At 34.2% G+C, this 24,396-nt stretch overlaps 2 protein-coding genes across 2 annotated transcripts in view; both read left to right on the top strand.

Annotated features, from left to right (window-relative positions):
- Nucleotides 1-2,825: 2,825 nt before the first annotated feature.
- Nucleotides 2,826-6,544, top strand: LOC126886990 (DNA ligase 1-like). The gene is made up of 2 exons (XM_050654245.1): nt 2,826-3,253; nt 3,415-6,544. Exon 2 carries the CDS (start codon nt 5,251-5,253, stop codon nt 5,992-5,994), a length of 744 nt encoding a protein of 247 aa, XP_050510202.1. The 5' UTR covers nt 2,826-3,253; nt 3,415-5,250; the 3' UTR covers nt 5,995-6,544.
- An 11,822-nt stretch (nt 6,545-18,366) lies between these two features.
- The window catches only part of LOC114327059 (serine/threonine-protein phosphatase 6 regulatory ankyrin repeat subunit C), a 34,251-nt gene continuing 28,221 nt past the window's right edge, over nt 18,367-24,396 (top strand). The window contains exon 1 of the mRNA XM_028275562.2: nt 18,367-18,597. Coding sequence (XP_028131363.1) covers nt 18,558-18,597 — 40 coding nt within the window. The 5' untranslated portion in view covers nt 18,367-18,557. The remainder of the gene's footprint in view (nt 18,598-24,396) is intronic.

The following is a 24,396-nucleotide window of genomic DNA, read 5'->3' on the forward strand; positions in this document are numbered from 1 at the left end:
GAGGGGGTCTTTGCTTATTACGACGGTATACGACAGGGGGAGGGGGCCATGAGTGCACATCCGACGTCGTTTGATGTTCACGAATGTAATAGCTATTTGTATAACAAGGGAGGAAAGTGCTACTTTTCCTCCCGAGAATGAAGTTTACTGCCCGACGCGTAGCGGAGGGCAGTAATCATTTAAGGGAGGAAAAGGCACTTTACTCCCATGTTATACATATGGTTTTTCCACCTTCCTCAAATAACAAGTCATTTTTACTTAATTTCTTTATGTAACTAACAAACAAAATTTATTAGAATTAAAACTAACAAGTAGGTACAATATAACTGTCAACTGTCAAATTATTAATGTAAACATTGTTAAATCAGAATAACAATTTACTGTTTTTTTACCATTCTGCAAAATACAGAGTGTTTTTAACAGAGATATGTAAAGAAAATAGATCAGGCTAGTCATATGCCACTCAATGCATCGGGGTGTAACGCCGATATCAAGTACGGTGGTCTAGCTATCTTTGTCTGTCGTGCGAGTGTGAGCGTATCTATCAAGAGGTGGGAATAACGGAACGACAGTGACACACAGGCGGCGGCCATCATATGCTAGAGAGAGAAAGCTAAGCGCCGGTAGAGAGAGATAGATAGACCACCGACCCGAACTGTTCCGCGTTACGCTATTTTTCGAACTGGCCTAATCTATTCTGTTATATCTATGGTTTTTAAATAAACGTTAAAATGTATAGATACTTACGTGTAGTATTTTTACTACAAAAGCGATATTACGTAGGTCAAAATTTTTGACGTAGGAGAACTGTCAAAACATTAGAATGTGACTTTTAATTATTGCCATGTTTATTATAAACAGAGATATGTAAAGAAAATAGATCAGGCTAGTCATATGCCACTCAATGCATCGGGGTGTAACGCCGATATCAAGTACGGTGGTCTAGCTATCTTTGTCTGTCGTGCGAGTGTGAGCGTATCTACCAAGAGGTGGGAATAACGGAACGACAGTGACACACAGGCGGTGGCCATCATATGCTAGAAAGAGAAAGCTAAGCGCCGGTAGAGAGAGATAGATAGACCACCGACCCGAACTGTTCCGCGTTACGCTATTTTTCGAACTGGCCTAATCTATTCTGTTATATCTATGATTATAAATCACAGTTATATGACAGTTCTCTTACGTCAAAAATTTTGACCTACGTAATATCGCTTTTGTAGTAAAAATAGAAAATAGGTATTGTACAGGGCGTCAATAAGTTATATTTCATAAATGAAATACCATGACGTCACTTTTACTTTTCCTCCCTAGGGAGGAAAAGTACAACTTTGCTCCCTGCAATCAGGTCCGGAAAAGTATACTTTCGGTAGAGGTAGGTGGAAAAAATATACCTTATTGTAGGATAAAAAATAATTAATAGGTATATTACTTTTATCGCATACTTTTCATTTCGTTTTTATCACTCACAGCCTTAATAATATTGCTAGCAGTTTTGTACAGAACAACAGACAATAAAACATCGTTCTAAGTATTTAAACAAACGCTTCTATACAGAACAATGTCTGGAAGCAATAAATATTAAACTGTTCATTTATTTACTGAATACTCTGTTTGAAACAATTATTCTACAAGAATGAATAGAAATAAAACATATTTTTCCACCTACCTCTACTGAAAGTACACGTTTCCGGACCTGATTGTAGGGAGCAAAGTTGTACTTTTCCTCCCTAGGGAGGAAAAGTAAAAGTGACGTCATGGTATTTCATTCATGAAATATAACCTATTGACGCCCTGTACAATATCTATTTTCTATTACGTGTATCTATACATTTTAACGTTTATTTAAAAACACTCTGTATTTTGCAGAATGGTAAAAAACAGTAAATTGTTATTCTGATTTAACAATGTTTACATTAATAATTTGACTTATATTTGACAGTTGACCGTTATATTGTACCTACTTGTTAATTTTAGAATTTTGTTGGTTAGTTACATAAATAAATTAACCCTAATAGCACACGACGTCCTTTGGACGTCCAAAATAGGTCCATTTTTGGTCCTTACGTCCATGGACTATAAACGGACGTCCTTTGGACGTCCTTCGGAAGGAATAAATATGGACGTCCTTTGGACGTCCGACGTTGGACGTCCATACTGGACGAAATACGGACGTTTTATGAACGCTTATATATTATATTGGACACATTATACCAATTACGGGATCAAATAGCAAAATAATTCAATAAAATATTAACTTACGCGTTAACTTTACGTTAATGAAATACAGTCAAACCTGTCAGTAACGGCCACTAAAATGAAAGAACTATTGGCCGATATAGAAAGGTGGCCGTTATTGCCAGTTTTTGTAGTCTAAATATACAGTAAAACTTGTGTTACTGGCCACCTGATAAAATCGGCCACCTGTACTAACGGCCAGTTTAAATATTCCCCAAACCAATTATATCTAGACTACAAAAACTGGCAATACCGGTCACCTTTCTATATCGGCCAATAGCTTTTTCATTTTTAGTGGCCGTTACTGACAGGTTTTACTGTAATTGGTTTGGGGAATTTTTAAACTGACCGTTAGTACAGGTGGCCGGTGTTTGCAGGGGGCCGGTAACACAGGTTTTACTGTAGTTTAAATCGAAAAGATTAAATCTTAATTCAAAATTGTATATACAATTATTACAATTATAAACAAACTATATAGTTTAATATCCAAAAAATGTTTTTGATTTTATGTAATGTAATGAAAATCTTATTTGTAAATTATTGGTTACAATGTTTAACAAGAACATTCAAGAATAAATAAAATAAAAGTTTAATCCTAACAACACAAAACATTCCAGGAATGTAGGTACTACCGTTCTATTCCGTGAACATCTATCTGATTAAATTATGGGTGGAAAGTTACCACAAGATATTCTATGAACATAGTACAATGTCTTCCTGGAGGGGTAAAATTTTCCATTACAAGATTTTAAGAGAGGCCATTTATTGTACTGTTCAATTTGCGTTCATTTTCAAATTTGCCGCGCGAGTATCTATGTAGCGTCTCGTGGTCATTGGTCATCACATTTCATTTTCATAACATAACCGATAACCTAAAAATTTAGTAAAGTAAAAATTTTGATTGGAAAAAAATGCATCGATAAGGGGGTGTGGGAAATGGAAATTAGTGGCTTTTTTGCTGTACTGTCTGCTAGTTTTTGCTCTGGGCTCTGGCTAGATCTCTTGTTTAAACAATTTTGTAAGTATTATAAAATTATAAAATCCGTTTTCAATTTTCTTTATTCTTTATGAAAGGAATCATTTATACATGCATATTGTTACCTGTAAATAGGTACCTATTTCTTTTGATTTTTAATTGTAAAGAATAGAAAAATTACCGTTCATTTTAATTTTTTTTAGAATCAGCTGAAAGTGGCCTACAAAAAAAAACCAAGAAGGAAATGTATAGCTATGAAAGGCAAAAGAGAGATATAAAAAGTGTATTGGCTAGTTGGAAGAAAGTCCACATTGTCCATGCATAATAAGTTATTACTTTATCAACAAATATCAAGAAGATAGCAGGGTCACGAGCATCAACTTCATAAGTTCAAGAATATCGAGGAAATCCAGCTCCTCGATACTACTGGGCAAACTAAGAAGATTGAAGAGGACAAATCCTTTTGAACTAGTTTGAGTGATAGGTGATAGTGAAAAACGGAGCATAGTGCTTGTGTGCTGTGCCTGTGTATGTTAGAATAGTGCACGATCTTGTTAGATTAGATAAAAGACGCTATGGGGTAAGCTCTTCATTTTAAGAAACAGTAGTAATTTAGGTTAAATTAAAATTGCTCATTGGTCAGTTATGACCAGATTGTTTTTTTATGTTTGGCAAAAAGGACTTAAGTCACAATTGCACATTGATAATGTTTTGATGATTTCTGGACCAGAAAAAAACTGTTGTAGATGTAAACTGTATGTACAGTAGAATCTACTACAGTACTGTAGAAATCATCAAAACATTATCGATGTGCAATTCTGACTTAAGCCCTTTTTCCCAAACATCAGAGAATTGTAATGTACAATAATTCTCCTATCTGCTTTTTCATGAATTTTGTAGGAGACGAAAAACCATTTTTAGGATCATCTGCTTTCACATGTAAATTTTGACATGTTTTGTAGTAAATAGATAGTTGAATTTACTACAAAACATGTCAAAAAATATATGAAAACAGGAGGTGACTATAAAAAAAGTTTTTAGTCTCTCTTACAAAACTCATGAAAAAACAAATCGGAGGTATGTCACATCAGTGACTAAGAATGTCTAAAAAATATACTTTGATGTCCCAAGAACCAAATATAACCTACAGTCCATCTAATTTACTTACTGTTGCACGTCATTATCTACGCCAGAGATCTAAGTTGACATAGTTGCCAAAGTATAAAAAGATCCTGAATCCATTTTAAATCAAATATGTCACATAATTATTGTAAACGTGGATTATACAACAAAACAAATTAATATTCAATGTAAATAAGTAAAAACTTAAGAAATAGAGAACAAGAATTAAGTTATAATCTTTTAAGATTTGCAGTGCAAGAGTTTTTGCACTGCATTGTTAATAATTAAAAACGGCTCCGAACTCTTGGCAAAAAGCCGGTAGGTTTCTTTGTATAAGTATGTCTACAATAACAACTAAAAAAGTTGTCAGATACCTCGATTATTCCAAGTCGTTATAAAATTAGGTGAAATTTATATTTTTATAGTAGAGGATCTTTTTATAGTAAAGTAAATAATAAAAACAGTAAATATAATAAATAAAACAGATACTTATAGTAAAGAATATAAACAAATATGAAGTGTCATCGGGGAAAATGGCAACGTGGCATTAGATAGAAAACAAAGTGTTTTAATTTTCGCCTGCATTTTACCCGATTTTCGCGTGGTGCAGCGAACATTGAATGCTGAGTGAGTGAAAAAGGAAAGGTATAAACTGTGCCCTACCTAATGCAAGAATAATATAAGTAAAAACGGTAAAAAATAGTATAAAATACTAAACGGACAAATAAAAGTGAGGTTAACAGCTAACAGATAAGCTTATAAACACTGGCGAACGCTGGTCAAATTTCAAGCGGTGTTGCCGGATTTAAAAAAAATAGAAACACCTGCCGAAAAACAAAAGCAATTTTGGTGCGTGGATAATTGGGCATACCTCCGCGTGGTTGAAACGGGTGTGCCCAGTTAACGCTACGTACAAAATGGCTGAGAACGAGTATAGTGTGGACGAAAAGACAAGAAAAAGAGGAGATGAATCGGAAGATGAGGCAGACGATAGCAGAAGTAAAAAAGTACATCGGTCGCCTGGGAATGATAGGCAACTAGAAAAAATATTGGAGAGCCTAAATATTATCACAATGGAAATAAGGGAACTAAGAGAAGAACAAAAAGAGTACAGAGCGGAAATGAAGGAACTCAGACAAGAAAATGAAAAGCTGAAACAGGAAAACAGAGAAACCCAACAAAAAGTGGAAGAATTGGAAAATAAAATAGACAGAATGGAAAAGGACAAAAGACGAAATAATATAATACTGCAGGGAGTAGATATGGATACCTACGATCAAAACATAACAAAAGATAACGTCCAAGATTTTTTATGCAATGCACTAAAAGTTGAGACAAAAATAAAAAGCGCAAGAAAAATTGGAAGTAAATCCTGCTTGATTGAGCTCGAAAATGCAACGGACAAAGAAGAAATTATGAAAAATAAAGGCAAATTGAGAGACATAAAGGGAAAAGAAATATATATTAATGACGACATGGACAAAAATGAACGGATGATACAGGGTAAAATCAGAACGAAGGCAAAAGAGGCTAAATTGGAAGGAAAAAACGTCAAGGTAGGATTTCAAAAAATAAAAATAAATGAGGAGGTATGGACATGGAATAAACATCAGCAACAACTCTTAAAAATAGAAAACCAAAACAGAAACCAAAAAAACTAAACGACGTAAATGAAACGGTAGCAACAACGGCAATGGACAAGGAGACGATTGGGATTAAAAACAAGAAAATGAAAACTAATTTGGGAACATGGAACGTAAGAGGCACTCATGAAACGGGAAAACTTAAAGAATTAATTAGAGAAACAAAAAGATATGAAATAGATATATTAGCTTTACAAGAAACAAAACAATTAGACACAGAAATAGTAGAAATAGATGATATAGTATTTTTTAAAAGTGGGGGGAATAACAGATTGCTAGGAACAGGCTTTATCATACAGAAAAGATGGAAAACCAGAGTGATGAATTTCAAGCCGATATCAGATAGAATGTGCACAATCAGGTTAAAAGGGAATCAACGAAACATAAGCATAATAAATGTACATGCACCAATAGAAGACGCCACCGAAGAAGACAAAGATGCATACTATGAGCAACTAGAGAGAGAATATGACAGATTACCAGCATTTGATATCAAAATAGTAATGGGAGACTGCAATGCTAAAGTGGGAAAAGAGGATATATATGAAAATATAACAGGAAAATACAGTAAACACGATGTATCAAATGATAATGGTCAACGAATTATAGGTTTTGCCACAGAAAGACAAATGGTAATAAAAAGCACATACCAACGCAGAAAAGATATACATAAAGGAACGTGGATTTCCCCTGACAAAAGGACAATAAATCAAATAGACCACATATTAATAGAGAAGAAGCACGCCCATAATATAATAAATATAAAAAGTATGAGAGGAGCGGAATGTGACTCAGATCACTTTTTGGTAAGAGCAGCCTATAGAATAAATGCTAATATAAAGAAAGACAATCAAAGGGACAAAGAAATCAAAAAACAATTCAACACAGCAATACTAAAAGATAACATGACACAGAAGAAGTACGAACAACAAATAACCAGCAGACTAAACGAAGAACCAGAAACACTAGACCCGGAAGAAAAGTGGGAAAGCATAAAAGAAGCAGTTTTAAACACCAGTAAAGAAATATTAATTAAAGGTAATAGAAAACAAAAAGCAAAAGAATGGTATGATGAGGAATGTCAAAAAATAGCAGAAGAAATTAGAAAAATAAGAATAAAAAACTTAAGAAATAATAGTGACATTAGCACACAAGAATATAGAGAATTGAAGAGAATTATGAAGAGAACATGCAGAAATAAAAAAAGAAAATACAACGAAGAAAAACTCAAAGTGATAGAGGAAAAATTCCAAAAAAAGGAAATAAGATCCTTTTACCAGGAAACAAGAAAAATGGAAAGGGGATATCAGAAACATAACCCATATATGAAAAATGAGGAAGGAATATTAATAAATGAACCCGGGGAAATAATGAGAAATTGGCAAACTTATTTTACACAACTTTTAAACAAAAACGAAGAAGAAAGGGGAACAATCCAGGAAATTGAAGATGACCATATAGTAATAGAAACACCTACGAGGGAAGAAATAGAAAATGAAATAAGAGGGCTAAAAAACAATAAAAGCCCAGGAATAACGGAAATATCGGCGGAAATGATAAAGGCAGGAGGAAAAAGACTACACAAGGAGATACATAGCCTGATAAAAAGTATATGGGAAACAGAAAGAATGCCAGGAGAATGGACCAGGGCAAGGATATGCCCCATACATAAAAAAGGTGATAAAATGAGATGTGAAAATTATAGAGGTATCGCGTTGCTAGAAGTCGTGTACAAAATATTGACAAACATCTTAAGAAAAAAGCTGAATCAATACACGGAAAAGATATTGGGCGAATATCAGGCAGGATTCAGAAGTAATAGGTCGACGACAGACCAAATATTTGCGTTAAAAGAAATCCAAACTACGTGCTACGAACATAAAATAGCAGTATACGTCCTGTTCGTCGACTTTAAACAGGCCTATGATACGGTAAAGCGGCAACAGATGTACGCACTAATGAAAGAAATGGGCATACCAAGTAAAATCGTCAGGATGGTAAAGATGACTATGGATAACTCCACAAACGAAATAGCATGGAAGGGACATAAATCAAATAATTTTGAAACAAAGGAAGGATTAAGACAAGGAGACCCACTATCAACGACTCTTTTTAATGTAATACTGGAAGGAATAATCAGGAAAAGTAAAATAAGCACACAGGAAACGATTTTTAAAAATGGCCACCAATGTATTGCATTCGCAGATGATCTAACATTATTATCGACAAGTAAGAAAGAGCTAACAAAATTAATGAGCAATATAATAAAACAAGCCAAACCTTTTGGTCTTCTCATAAATAAGGAAAAGACAAAATACATGATAATGGGAGAAACAGATAAAGAAAATGAAGACAATTTCACATTGGAGATAGAAGGAGAAAATGTATGCGCATTTAAAAGAGTTTCAGAATTTACATACCTGGGTGTAAAAGTAGATGAAAAGGGACATGGGGAAGGGGAAATAAAAGCAAGAATAGCAAAAGCAAACAAAAAGTATGGAGCATTGCGTCCATTAATGAAATCCAAAGATGTGTCAAGAAAAACAAAAATAAGAATCTACAAAACAGTTATCAGACCTACAGCTACATATGCATGTGAAACATGGGTGCTTAAAAAATCAGAAATAGACCTTTTAGAAAGATGGGAGAGGAAAATACAACGAGCAATATATGGAGGCGTGAAAATAGACGGTCAATGGAGAAGAAGAAATAATAAGGAACTTGAAGAACTATATAATGAACCAAAAATAACGACGGCAATCAAAGCACAGAGAATCCGATACTTAGGACACATAGAAAGAATGGGAAAGGCGAGAATGCCAAAAATGGTTCTATTACGTAAGCCAATACAAAAAAGAAGAATAGGAAGACCAAGAAGGAGATGGAAGGACAGCGTATATGAAGACTTAAAACAAAGTAATATTGTAAACTGGAAAGAAAAAGCTTTGGACAGAAAACAATGGAAGGAAGTGGTGAAGAAATGTATGGAAAGACTATAATGTTAAGTGTAGTATTAAGTGTTTTATACAAACAAATGTAATATTGTATATATTATAGTAGTATAGGATATAGCATTATATATAAATATGTAATAGTAATTGTAAGGAAAAATTAAATCTTTCAGCCCTAGGCCTTCACGGCCTGTTGAGCTTAATAAATGATAATGAAGTGTCATCACCGTAACTGTCAAATAAATGTTACCAATTTATTCTAAAATGTCACCTTCGTTCGATTACAGTTACAGTGTGATCCGAACAAATCTGCTTCATAAAAACGCTTTATAATCCATTTATACAAATTAAATGAAACATATTATTGTGTATTTCTTTAGGTTAACATTAATAGAAATCTTCAAATATTATTTCTACGCGTATATAATAAAATATGTCTAGTGGCTGTAATTCCAGTGTACTCGGCAAAGTGATTCTAAAAAAGAACACACCTACCACCTAAATATTTCGTGTTGGTATCATGCGACCTCACAGGCTACGACGCGGATGACGCGCAACAGTTAGTAAATTAGACGAAGTATGTAGATATATACAGGGTGTAACAAAAATACAGGTCATAAATTTAATCACATATTCTGGGACCAAAAATAGTTTGATTGGACCTAACTTACCTTAGTACAAATGTGCACACAAGAAAAGTTACAGCCCTTTGAAGTTATATATATATAATAGCACCAAGGGTCTTAGAGGCCCATGGCTTGAAAAGTTTGTTTTTTTTCTTCATTTTCACGTTTCTTTATGTAATGAGATCTTCTCTGGCTTGATATGTGATTTTTCTCCATTCCTTCCTGTTATTCATTTTTCTTTTCTGACCCTGTAGCACCATTCTTTCCAAATCTTTTTCGACCTCTTGCTTCCATCTATTTTTCGGCCTTCCTCTTCTCTTTCTTGAAGCTGTAGTGTAGTTTAGTACCATTTTTGGAGTCCTCGTGTTTGGCATCCTTTCAATGTGACCTCGCCATCTAAGTCTCTGTGCCTTTATCACTCATTTGAAGTTACAAGATGAAGTGATTTTTTCCAATATATCGAAAACTATTAGAGATTTTTTATTGAAAATGGACATGTGGCATTATTATGGCAGCAGTATCTTACGAAAAAACTATAGTAAAATTTGGACACCCCATAAAAATTTTATGGGGGTTTTGTTCCTTTAAACCCCCCCAAACTTTTGTGCACGTTTCAATTTAATTATTATTGTAGTACCATTTAAACACAACGTTTTAAAAACTTTTTTGCCTCTTATTGCTTTTTCGAAAAGTCAATTTTTATCGAAATATTTTGAATATTTGTCAAATCCACCACATATTTGTATATGGTTAAGTACGATTATGGAGACTTGGTAATAATATGCAGACTTATTTATGCTTTACATTTTTAGGGATATTTTGAACCATATTAAAAAAGAAGCCAGATCTCTATAAAATGTGCCTTATCGAAAAAATACAAAGAGGCAAAAAAGTTTTAAAAACATTCTGTTTAACTAATGGTACCTCAGTAATAGTTTAATTGGAACGTACACAAACATTTGGGGGGTTTAAAGGAACAAAACCCCCATAAAACTTTTATGTAGACATGTTAAAAAAGAAGTCGCAACTCGATAAAAACTGCCTTATCTGAAAAATACTAAGAAACAAAAATATTGAATTTAACTAATGGTACCACAATAATAAAATTGAATTGGAACATACACAAAAGTTTGGGAGGATCTAAGGGATCAAAACCCCCATAAAATTTTTATGGGGTGCACAAATTTCACCATAATTTTTCTTTAAGATATTCCTGCCATAATACTGCCACATGTCCATTTTCAATAAAAAATCGCTAATAGTTTTCGATATAATCGAAAAAATCGATTTTCATTTTGTAATTTCAAAGGGCTGTAACTTTTTTATGTGCATATTTATACTAAGGTAAGTTAGGTTCATTCAAACTATTTTTGGTCCCAGAATATGTGATTTAATTTATGACGTGTATTTTTGTTACACCCTGTATATACAGCCGATTACGCACCACCTTAAAAATTGGGCATTTTTGATGTCTCGAATTTCCTAAACCTGTTGTTGCATCTAAGTGATTTTTTTATAATATTCTAGCCTAGGCCCTAGGCTATAGGTTAAGTACCTCCTTATGCTTGTCATGCACGGGGAGCTATACTGTAATATATATTATATCACATCGCACTCTATAGTAATGAGTGAGCCTGCACATATGGAACCATTTGTTTTCTGTCTGCAGGCTCACTCATTACTATAGAGAGCGATATGATATAATGTACATATATTACAGCATAGCTCCCTGTGCATGACAAGCTTAAGGAGGTAACCTATAGCCTAGGCTATAATATTATAAAAAAATCACTTAGATGAAACAACAGGTTTAGGAAATACGAGACATCAAAAATACCCCATATTTAAGGTGGTGCGTTAATTTCTTGGAGAAGTGTATTGTAATTTAATGTAAATAATGTAATATCCAATAATTGTAATTTAATATAAGATGTAATATAAGTTCCTTAAAAAATATATTTTTTATTTCCCACGACATTAGATGGATGTTCGGCAGCAAGACATTGGACCAAACTGGGACGTCCTATGAAGGCCCAATTGACGTCCACCGAACGTCCCTTCGGATGTTAAGTGGACCTCCATTGGGCGTTTGGCAACGTGGCATTTGGACCAAAATTGGACGTCCTGTTAAGGTCCAATTCACGTCCCCTAGAACGTCCGGTTAAGGTCCAATTTACTTCCGATTAAGGTCCAATTTACGTCCGATTAAGGTCCCATTTACGTCCGATTAAGGTCCAATTTACGTCCTATTAAGGTCCAATTTACGTCCGATTAAGGTCCAATTTACGTCCGATTAAGGTCCAATTTACGTCCGATTAAGGTCCCATTTACGTCCGATTAAGGTCCAATTTACGTCCTATTAAAGTCCAATTTACGTCCGGTTAAGGTCCAATTTACGTCCGATTAAGGTCCCATTTACGTCCCATTAAGGTCCAATTTACGTCCTATTAAGGTCCAATTTACGTCCGATTAAGGTCCAATTTACGTCCGATTAAGGTCCAATTTATGTCCGATTAAGGTCCAATTTACGTCCGATTAAGGTCCAATTTATGTCCGATTAAGGTCCAATTTACGTCCGATTAAGGTCCAATTTACGTCCCCTAGGACGTCCGATCAAGGTCCAAATTACGTCCGATTAAGGTCCAATATACGTCCCCTCGGACCTTAGATGGACGTCCAATGGACGTTCGGTAGCGCGACATTTGGACCAAAATAGGACGTATAAAGGACGTTCCTCGGACGAAAACGGACGTCCAATGGACGTCCCTAAAGTCCGTGAAGGACGTCCAATGGACGTCCATTGGACGTCCTTGTGCTATTAGGGAAGTAAAAATGAAAAAAGGACTTGTTTTTTTAGGAAGGTGGAAAAACCATATGTATAACATGGGAGTAAAGTGCCTTTTCCTCCCTTGAATGATTACTGCCCTCCGCTACGCGTCGGGCAGTAAACTTCATTCTCGGGAGGAAAAGTAGCACTTTCCTCCCTTGTTATACAAATAGCTATTATTCAGTTCAAAACAAAATAAGTATCAAGATCACATGATGCAGTTAAGAAAGCATAGAAACTCCGATAAAAGTATTGTCTTTTGTCCCAATAAAGCTAATTAGTTGTACAGTGAATTGAGAGAAAAATGTACGCGGATATTAATGAGCTACATAGTAATACTGATTTGGATACATTCGTAAATAAACTTTGATAGCTAGCTTTAAAAAATCCAGAAATAACATGGAATTAAAAAAACACAAAAAAGGGGGGCTCATGAGTAGCAATTGCGACGTCGGTATGAGGGGGGGGGGTCAACTGTAAACGACGCTTTACGACTGAAGGGGAGGGGGTATTAAAAAATCCAAAAAATGTTACGACGTAGTTTATGGATGGACCATATGAACCATGTATTTTGTATGTCGTGACGATTTTTCATTTTACTATAGAGAAAAATTAATGCAACGTCATTATAACAGCTTCGCTTCAATACAGGTGATCTACAATAGAAAATTTAAAATAGTATGAGAACGGTCCTGGAACCTAAGTTATCAGTGTATATTTTTATTACGATGATAATGGTCCGACCTAAAAAATGTACATCCGCTTCGTCAGGTACAGTGTACAACTTTGAGATAAGTACCTCGTATGTTAGAATAACAAACTATAAAAAAATAGTGGGAATAAAAGATAAATATAAAACAACTTCTTAACAGCAAACATAATTCAGATAATATACTTTTCGACGCCTAATTACAGAAAGAATAGCCCCGATTGGTGAATAAAAAATGCTCTTCCACCATGACGACGCACAGGTTCAAATCTCCACCGTCGCCATGGCTAAATTGGTCGAATTGGACTACGAACTGCTGGCTCATCCACTGTATTCTCCAGACTTGGCCTGAGTGACTTCTTTTTGTTTCCAAACTAAAAAAAGTTACTCTGGGCAGAAATTTAAGTCGAATAAGGAGGTCATCGCCGCCACGGAAGCCTACTTCGCAGACCTCAAGAAAACGTCTTTTTCAGGCGGATTAAAGAAGTTGGAGCATCGCTGGTCAAGTGTATCGAGCTAGAAGGAGACTATGTTCAGAAATAAATCACCATTTTTCCCAAAATTTTCGTTTTGCTGTTGTAGGCTAAGTGCTTATCCGACCGCCCTAGTATATTTGACCTTTGCGTGTATGTCTACAAATTAATACAATCACAGGAACATTAAATATTACATATAGTATGAAGTATGACGGATTTTCCTCTCTATATGTGGGTGGTCATATAAATACCTACTTAGCCTCTCCTTCCGATGGCGTTACGATTGCAAGAGAAATACTATCGTGTAATAGTGTAATACATTCTTGTAGACGGCGTATCAAAATCTCATCCAAATCGGACTTGAGGAAAGTCGCAAATTATGGAATACCATTTTGTTTTGGGGATATAAAATAATACCTTTATAGAAATGAAAACAATTTAATGTTATGACACATAAGTCATACATTTTTATGTAGTAATTAAAAGCCTTCTATCAAATATCTTAATTAACAAAAAAAAATTGAACAAAAAAACAAAATCCCAAATGAGTAACCAAATATGGAATAGGTACCCATATATGGAATATAGGCATAAACTAACATCAATAACAAAAATATACATAAACATCTGAGATCAAATAAATTTAAATAAGAAAATTGTGAAAAATGAAAGAATAAGTAGCTTAATTTACTTGCAGACATCACAGATCCATGTATGAAACTCTGGACCAGCACAATCATAATGAGCCCACTTACACTTAATCCACTATTCCATAATTAGGCACCAACGACTATCCATATTTGGATTTGTACATTAGTTCAAACTAGTTTAAACTTTTTTTCAATTCGTAATGTTTTAATTACAGAAGGACATAAAATATCAAAATAAAGGTACTATTGATATATGCATAACAAGTCTGTATTCATGCGTAATAACCAATAATACTTGTTGAATATATTTACCTTTAAAATTTTCTGCAAGACGATAAAACAAAACGCGCCTGTCAGACACGTATCGTTCACGCATCTGACACAGAGGTGTGAATACGATAATAAAGAGAGCGACTGAAATAGAGGATGGTCTTGTAGTGCGGTTCCAACTTATATTTTCGGAGAAATCGACTAAATCAAGGAATTCCATATTAGGGCACTATTCCATATTTGGTTACTTTCCTCTACTTAAATCTATTTTGACTGCGTGTGTAAGCGGACTTGTCTGGGGATTTTATAAAAATAAAAAAAAAGCCATATATGTATCTATAGATCGTTGATTCGATTCTTGTTTTTTGAGGGTATATCGCGCAGCTAATTCAAAGAGCGCTTGAATGGTGTGTACGGTGACTCTTCTCCTTCGATAGCGACCACAGCACACGGGGGAGGGTGTGTGCTGTGGATAGCGACCGTCAAAAACTGGTATAACAAGCTTTAACGTGGTCGCATTTCTGTCTGTATTGATAAGTCACGCAAGGTGTAAAATTTTCCCTACTCTAAGGTCACTCCTAAATGCCCCGAAAACGTCTACCACGGAGCATAACGTGAAAGAAATCTACGATTTCGTATTGGCAGACCACCGACTGAAGGTGCGCGAGATAGCTGAGACAGTAGGCATCTCAAAAGATCGCGCGGTTCATATCTTGCATGAAATTTTGGGCACTTCGGACAATAAGTGACACGATGAGACTGGTTCAGAGCAGTGTCTGAGCCTGTTGAAGCGTAATCTAAAGGAGTTTGTACGTTGTTTCATAACCGTTGAAGAAACAGTAACAGTTGATACAGTGGACGTCACCTCGCAAACGTGCTCCGAAGAGGACGAAGACTATGCTATTGGCCGGAAAGAAGACAGGCACCATGCACCATTTTCTTCAAGGATTCACAAGGTGTCATCTACATAAACTTCCTGGAAAAGAAGAAAACAGTCATAGGGCTTTACTATGTCGCATTATTGAGGCGATTCAATACCGAATTTCAGAAAAAAAAGCTCCAATTTGGGAAGAAAAAATTACTTTTCCACCATGACAACACTCCACCCCTCCATGGCCAAATTGATCCAATTGGGCTACGAAGTGCTGTCCCATCCACCGTATTTTCCATATTTGGCCTGCACGACTTCTTTTTGCTTCCAAACTTAAATAAATCACTCGTCTTTTTTAAATTGTTGTAATAAACTTACGTGCATAGAAATCGGCCCACTTAAAAATTTGGTCATTTTAGATGTCTCATATTTCCTAAACCTGTTGGCCGATTTAAGTGATTTTTTGAACATTTTATAGCCTCATTCTTTAGCAATAGTAGTATAATAATAGTTTTGCTAAACAGGTAAATTTTCATTGTATATCGGGTGTACCAATCAAACTGTGTTTTTTTTCTCAAAGTTCGCATCACCCTGTGGAATATTCTAGCATTTATAAAATACTGAAATTAAAACCCAACTATAGCCTCGGGTTTTCTTAACATTATGTTTTTTGATTCATTCGTTTACGTTAGATAATAGAAAAGTTAGATACTTTAACAACTAGACATGTTCTTCATCAATACTCGGTATTTCTAAATAAGTGCGACAAACTTTAAGGGTAATTCTCAGAGCCGTGCGGTACATCTTTTCAATATGATGCAAGTCTTCGAAATGCCGCCCCCTAAATATTATTGAAACTTAATACTAGTATTTATTTTTATTAAATGAAAATACACAAAATGAATAAAAACTTTTATTTTAAAACCAAAACATACTTAAAATTAAATGAAATATGTATTAACATTAAATAACATTTATGAAAATTACAATTTTATCCTTTTGATTTTAATTTTGGCAAACTCGTCAATCAGATTGGTGTAGTCTAAAGTAGCAGCTAGTGAGGACTCTATTGAAACAAGTGCCAATTTTTAGTTTTGAAAAACTTCTTTCCTTCCGAGACAGAGAGTGTTAATAAAATTCTTAGGGCCGGTACCCTAAGTGGTCACCCTCTTTCCATAAAGAGGCATGAGGTTTGTTATTTTTTCAGTATTGTTTTAAGGAAATCACTCGCCTGGCAGAAGTTTAAGTTGAATGAGGAGTTCATCACCCCCACGGAAGGCTACTTTGTAGACCTCGAGAAAACGTATTGTTCAGACGGGTTAAAAATCACTGGGTCAAGTGCATTGTGTTAAAAGGAGACTATATAGGGTGAGGCAGATAACTGGCCTATTAGAAATATCTCGAGAACTAAAGGCAACAGAACCATGAAAATTGGAATAAAGGGGTTTTGAAGGATGATCTATTAAATGAAAATATTTTCATCTCTTTGCAACTTCCGGTTATACCGGAAGTTGCTTATAACTTCGTTTTTTTAAATAGGACACCCTGTGTATTTTTACATTTTTGGATTCTTTTCGATGTCTTCTTTCTTAAAATATGAGGTTGTGTAATATTATACAGGGTATTTTAAAAGATAATTACGTTTTTTTTATTAATTTCGTAGCAAAATTAACACCCTGTAGAATTGTAGTAGTTTGACATCTAAAACTCTACTTACGTTCAAATGATTTTTAATATACTCTACTATTGTTAAGAATCATTAGTATAGCTAAATTTTTAATTTTAGTATACAGGGTTGGTCGAAACTCAGAATGAGTATTTTCTGAGTTTTCTTAAATGGAACATCCTGTATTTTAGTATTGTAATGAAATGATATTTTATGGTACTTTTTTATTTCTTAAGCATTCCCTATACCTAACTGCTTTAATTTGTGCTTAATTGTTAATCGCACCAACAATTTTAACTACGTAGGTATTTTGATAACTAAACCATTTTTGGTAATTTTAAGGACCAGTCTGGATTAATATGTATTTATTTTTGAAAAATTATTTGGGATTTAGTATTTTCACGGCCAACCTAATAAAATTTTACGTATTTTTTGTTGCAATTAATGTTTAGCTTGAATCACCAATAACTCACAAATTAAAGCAGTTAGGTATAGGGAATGCTTAAGAAATAAAAAAGTACTATAAAATATCATTTCAATACAATACAAAAATATAGGGTGTTCCATTTAAGAAAACTCAGAAAATACTCATTCCGAGTTTCGACCAACCCTGTATACTAAAATTAAAAATTTAGCTATACTAATGATTCTTAACAATAGTAGAATATATTAAAAATCATTTGAACGTAAGTAGAGTTTTAGATGTCAAACTACTACAATTCTACAGGGTGTTAATTTTGCTACGAAATTAATAAAAAAAACGTAATTATCTTTTAAAATACCCTGTATAATATTACAAAACCTCATATTTTAAGAAAGAAGACATCGAAGAGAATCCAAAAATGTAAAAATATACAGGGTGTCCCATTAAAAAAAAACGAAGTTATAAGCAACTTCCGGTATAACCGGAAGTTGCAAAGAGATGAAAATATTTTCATTTAATAGATCGTCCTTCAAAACCCCTTTATTCCAATTTTCATGATTCTGTTGCCTTTAGTTCTCGAAATATTTCTAATAGGCCCTTTATTTGCCTCACCCTGTATACGTTCAGAAATAAATTACTATTCCAAAATTTTCGTTTTTCTTGTGAAGGCTAAGTACTTATCGCACCACCCTAGTAGTAGAATGTATAGAATCTACTTTCATCGGCATGTGACCTTTTTCGGGGCACTTTTTTCTATTGATCGATTTTTTATATTGTGTTATGCATTTAAAATATACCTACACCTACACAGTATTAAATCCTTGAAAAGTAGTTCATTCCGATCAGTCCCTGGATTTACTAACAACTCCTTCCTGTAAGATAAAAAATTTAGATTAAAATGTTTAATACGACTACTACCTAACCTTTGCTTTGGCAATTAACAATTAAGCAAAAAATATACTAGGTAGTTTATTTCACCGTAGTCACATAAATGGCAATTATTTCTTTTCTAATAAATAATAACCCATAATTAGGCATTTGAAGTATAAAAAAAATTTATGGGTCGTTCTATTAATTTTCTAATGAGAGATAGGAGCCTACGAATATCCATATGACGAGCGAAGTGTGCGAAAATGATCCACAAAATGAAGGTTAGTACAATTTTTAGATTTAAAATTATCTATAGTGAATTAATAGTATTTTTGAACCCATTTTTGTGCCTGAAGTTCTCCTTGTATCATATTTTATCATGTTTTTTGTCTATCTACTAATGTTTTCCCTATATTCCTCCTTTCTAAGGTTCCACCTTCTATTGAAGGTTGGATATCAACATGCCAGTTCTTATTTTACTTACAGCAGCTCTAAATAGTTTTTTGAAAGACTGATAAATTTGTACACACTTGAAGGAAGTAAAAAATAGTTGTCAAAGTGTGTAAGAAGTAAGCCTATATGCCAAGAAGTAATCCGAAGTGTGTAAGCCTATATCAAAGTGTGTAAGAAGTAATTTATTTCTTCAGCTGAGCGCTTTTGAGATAATCGTCATCATCCGAGCTAATAGTCAATTAGAAAAAGGTACCACTACTTGAGGCGGTACCCCGTCAAAATAGCCCCGTCGAAAAAGCTCCCAGAAAATAGCCCCGACATAATATCCCGCACACAAAATAGGCTGCAGAAAGAACAGCCACGGAATAATAGATCGCCCACAAAATAGCCCCGACAAAATAGTCCCGACAAAAAGCTCCCTTCAGAATTCATCATGAAATAATCCCTTAAAAATACATTTTTTCCACATAATTTTTTTTCCACAAAATACATAATGGTAATTATCCTCTATTCAGATGTTTATCTTAACCACATTAAATAAAAATGGTCTTTTCAGAGAGAACTCGAACCCTGTCTTCTCTTCGATTAAATGTGTTCTGCTTTTCGATTAAATTCAATGTTCAAGCCAGCTCCCGCCAGTCATCTGCCTCTTGGAAGTTTGAACATTTAATTTAAGCGAAAATCAATGTTTATTTGTGATATAAACATTTTTTTCTACAACCGTGTTAAAAATGCAATTTTTAGCACTACATACGAGCGTTAAAAATGCTACTTTAAGGTACTAGTGCTTTAAAATTTTTAAGGCACTGCAGTTCGTATTGACCGTATAGACAATTTTGATGTAATGTCAAAAAAATATAAAAATGGAATGTCAGTCAAGTTCAAGTAAAAGTTTTTGTAGATATTGTCCTGTAATTACGTTTGTAGAAAAAATATTGTATGATATACGTGTTAAAAAGTACATTTTTAAGGCACTCATGTGAATTGCAGAACTCGCTTCGCTCTTTCTGCAAACTTTCACATGCGTGCCTTAAACGTGAACTTTTAACACTTATATCATAAATAACTATTTTCTGATTTCTGACAGCAGTAAAAAAAAATAAATCCCGCAACAGCTACCGAATCTCTTCAAAGGCATATTAGGAACATTGAAAAGTGGACAAAGAAATGGCGAATAAAGATCAATGAATCAAAATCACAACATATCATATTTACAAAATGTCGTAAAATATCGCCTAATATAGAAATAAATAACAAAGCAATTCCACGTCCACAAGCCGAAAGCGTCAAATACCTTGGTATGCACCTGGACAAAACTTTGACATGGAGAACACATATATGGAAAAAGCGCCAACAGTTAAATTTAAAATTTCGTAAACATTATTGGATACTGGGCAGAACATTGAAGTTGTCTATACGCTGTGAGCTCGTACGTAGAGGGGATATTTACAAATTCGCGATCGCCAGTAGTGGCAAGTCTGTAAACGTTTACCGGAAATTTGACATAGGGTAGGGTGGCCCAAGAGCACGCACGTAACATATCTTTTCTATTATAAAATAAATGGTTAGGTTTTAATTATCAAATCAAGAATGGCTGAAATATGTAATATATAAGATAAAAAAATGTAAATACTTTTTGACTCTAAAGTTGTACAAAACATAAAAAATTCAATAATACTCAAATAGTGCACATGCGTACTCTTGGGAATGCATCGTCTTAAGAGTACGCAGTAGGTTTCCTAAGAGTGCGCATACCTTTTAAAAGTACAACAGAGCAAGGAACATTGAAATAAACGAAAAATTACTGACCTGTTACATATATAAGTTTATTAATAATGAAAGTACATTAAAAATATAAAATTAAGAATCTTTAATTATAACAGAAATCACAGCAGAACTGACCAACTGAATAATATGTGCAGGCTTCATGCCACCAGACTTTACATTGAAAGCACTGGATCCAGTCTTCATCTGGTGGTTCCACAAACTGTTCATTACATGCAGGACAAAATATGTCTTTCTCAGGCATTTGATTCAATTCCGATTTATTTTCATTATCCTCAATATTTATTTTAGCTGATTTTGTTTTCGACAACACCTTTCTTTTCAACTTTTTCAAACTTTTCACCAAAGTGTTCTGATTTTTATCTTCATTTCTGTCTCCATCTATTCTGTCTCCATCTATTTGTCTTTTAACAGCCTTCTTTTTGTTGGAATTTTTTCTTTGAGCTTCTGCCTCTAACATCTCCAAAGAGTCCTTAAAAGGCGTACTTGTTAAAATTTCTGATTTTTGTGCTCTTCTTTTTCGAACTTCAGAACATTCCATTTTTGGTAGTGGCCTAATTTCGGATGGAGACCGAATGGGAGTTGATAGCTCAACGTTATCAACTAAAGAGTTAGTTGATATTTCCGGAACTTGTTTAGCTTGATTGTCTTCTGAACCATTTTTATTAATTATTATCAATGTTGGATCAGGAACATCTATTATTTCAACTTGATCCATACTGATCAAAACTGGTGTGTTCAAAAGATCAAATTTTAACTGATCTACTGATTCTTGTTCATTATTGTCATCTAAGGAAATTTCACAATCTACCACTTCTAATGCATCATCAGGGAATTTTTTTTTACTTCCACAAGCTTCCTCCCATGTGTTAACAGATTCTACCTCCTTTTCGTTTTCTCTGTTTGGGGCAGATTCTGCTGCTTCCACCGTCAATATTTCCTGTTCAGGTTGATTTTGGATAAATGGTCTATCACTTACCATAGAAGGAGCGAAGTCTTCTTCTGAGAATATTTGTGGATTGAACGGAAAAATTCCGGTCGATTTAAATGCGTTTACAGCCTTTTCGATGTTGGCAACTTTATAATAAGCTTTTGAAAACAAACCAGCTACGTCAGTCTGGTTAATAACTTTACCAGGATGACTGACGAGCCAGCTGTCACAAAATTGGCTATAAGTCGACTTAAAAGGCGCAAAAAATCCTTTATCAAGCGGTTGAAGTTTTTGACTTGTGTGGGGTGGAATAGTCACAAGATGAATATGGTTCTTTCGGCAAAAATTAATGACTTGTAGGGTACGATGTGAAACATGATTATCAAAAACAAGCAAAACAGGTGTTTCTTGATTAGATCTCACTGCTTGTTGAAAATGTTGAATCCACTGAATGAACAAGTCTGCATTTATGAACCCTGATTCTGAAATTAATTTTAAAGTTCCACTTGGAGCTTCTTTGTAAAGATCTTCCCGCATCCTTTTCCTGGGAAAAATTAATGCTGGTGCTAGGTATTCTCCACTAGCGTTAAAACAACAAACTGCCGTGATTAACTGACCACGTTCTGCACTTGCGGCCTTTCCAACACTTCTTTTTCCTTTAGTTGTGATAACTTTTGGCAGTTTATTGGGAACCGTACTTATCCCAGTTTCATCCATGTTATAAATGCGGTTGGGAGGAAACTTAAACTTTTCATACAAGCATTGAAGGTTGTCAAAAAATCTATCAATTTGAGGTTTATTAAAACCCATTATCCTCCCTATTGAACATTTTTCGGGTTGTCGAAGCGTTAATTTCTGCCGTAGACAAAAGTTTCTAACCCACTTGTCACCTGCAGCTTTCTTAGTTGAATTGAAAGGATGTTCAATACCATTCATGACAGCATATTCAAATGCTAACTGCTTAAGGTCTTTTCTTGTTAATCCATAAAACCTTACATCAAGTTGTCTTAGGTGATCTGCTAGCTGGATTTCCATTTCATTAGAAAAAGCACATTTGAATCTACCTAAAGATGTAGGTACCGTGCCACATTTTAAGCGCTTGCGAATAGTGGCCTCAGGAATATTCAGTTCTCTCGATATTTGCCTTTTCGATTTTCCATTTTCAATATCAGCTTGTATTTGTTCCATCAGTTGCTCGGTAAAAATCAGCTTTCTTTGGGACGTTCTCTTGTAGGTGTGAGCACTCATTTTCTGAAAAAAAAAACAATGCTATAAAAAGATATATATACCTACCTAACTGTTATAACTGTTGATGTAGCAGAGTGATTTCTTTTGACTATTTTTCTTCTTAACAGTAAGTAATAATTAACCGCCCTTTAATAGTACACCTTCCCAAGAGTACGCACTGCGTACTCTTAGGAACTTTAAAATGCGTACTCTTGGGGCAGCATACCAACTGGTACATAAAATCGTTTTTTTTTATTTTCGAAACAAAAAACGTAATAAATCAAGGTAAAATAAATAAAGGCAAACATAATCTGTAGAATATTCATATTCAAGTGTAATAAATGTTCCTACTTACCACACAGCACGTTATTTTCAGCAAGAGCAAAACTATACATATAACCTATACTGCAATCACATTTTTACACAATGGCCTCTAAACAAAGTGTAACTTGTCAATTTGGCATCAGAGTTTCTGTATTTCTACGGGTACAAGTTGAAAACTTATATAATAGATGTCACTACCACTTCTAAAATATATATTTAAATAAAAACAGGTGTGCGCACTCTTGGGCGGGTGCGTACTCTTGGGACACCTTACCCTAAATGTCAAAGTGATTAATTTAAAATTAAAATTAAAAACATTAATTATAAAAAATATTAGTTGGTCAAAACTGTGATATATATTTTTACCTTAAATATACTTACGTCTCAAATACTGAATTTAAGTTTTTTTAATGTTCCGTAATATGTAATTATAAATTAATCTTAGCGCCATCTACACGATAATTGTGAAAGTATGCGAAGTAAGAAATTCATATTTTATCAATAGAACGTCAAAATGATCAGCAAAATCTTAAAAAAATCGATTACAATTTAATTAGGCATTCCAATGAAACGTCAAACATGGCCGGGTGTGGGCAAAATCTAACCTTACATCGACATTAATTTGTAAAGAAAATCCTGTTTGGTTGTTTTTTTTATGTTAATTGTGTAGGGAAATCTGCGAAATTGTGATAACAAATTAAATATGAAGTGGTTTATCGCCTACAGAACTGAATTATCCCATATTAGTTACCAGTTTGTGTCAATAACTACTATGGAATAATTCAGTTATGTAGGCGATAAACTAGTTTATATTTATTTGCTATCACAATTTCGGTGCACAATTAACAATAAAAAACAAAACCAAACAGGATATTCTTTACAAAAACTGATGTAAACCCTATATTATTAAATTTTTGCCCACTGCCGGCCATATTATATCACGTGATTTGGAATGGTCAATTACTTTTTTGCGTTGTAAATATTAAGCGATAACAATTAAATAATTAATTTAAAAATTACCGGTAAAAGTTGAATTAATAACCGCTAGGAGCGACACCAGCGAAGCTCAGAGCGTATACGTAACAAACTGTTGGTATACAATACAATACTCAAACCGGTCTGGACCTATGGGGTACAGCAGCAAAATCCAATATATCCATAATGGAAAGATTACAATCCAAAGTGTTACGCTCTATAACAGACGCCCCATGGTTCGTGTCAAACAAAGACATTTATTGTGATCTAGAAGTACCTACGATCAGTGAAGTGATAGTTCAGTGCAGTGTTCGGTACATAAAACGCCTAGAAAGCCATCCAAATGCCCTGGCAATAAACTTGCTTGATAATAGTCAACAAACTC

The sequence above is a fragment of the Diabrotica virgifera genome, chromosome 6 (assembly GCF_917563875.1).
Source record: "Diabrotica virgifera virgifera chromosome 6, PGI_DIABVI_V3a".
Classification (NCBI taxonomy): Eukaryota; Metazoa; Arthropoda; class Insecta; order Coleoptera; family Chrysomelidae; genus Diabrotica; species Diabrotica virgifera.

Bases quoted from the DNA above. Each gene is read 5' to 3' on its own strand.
- LOC126886990 (XM_050654245.1), top strand. From the start codon at position 5,251: ATGGCTGAGAACGAGTATAGTGTGGACGAAAAGACAAGAAAAAGAGGA.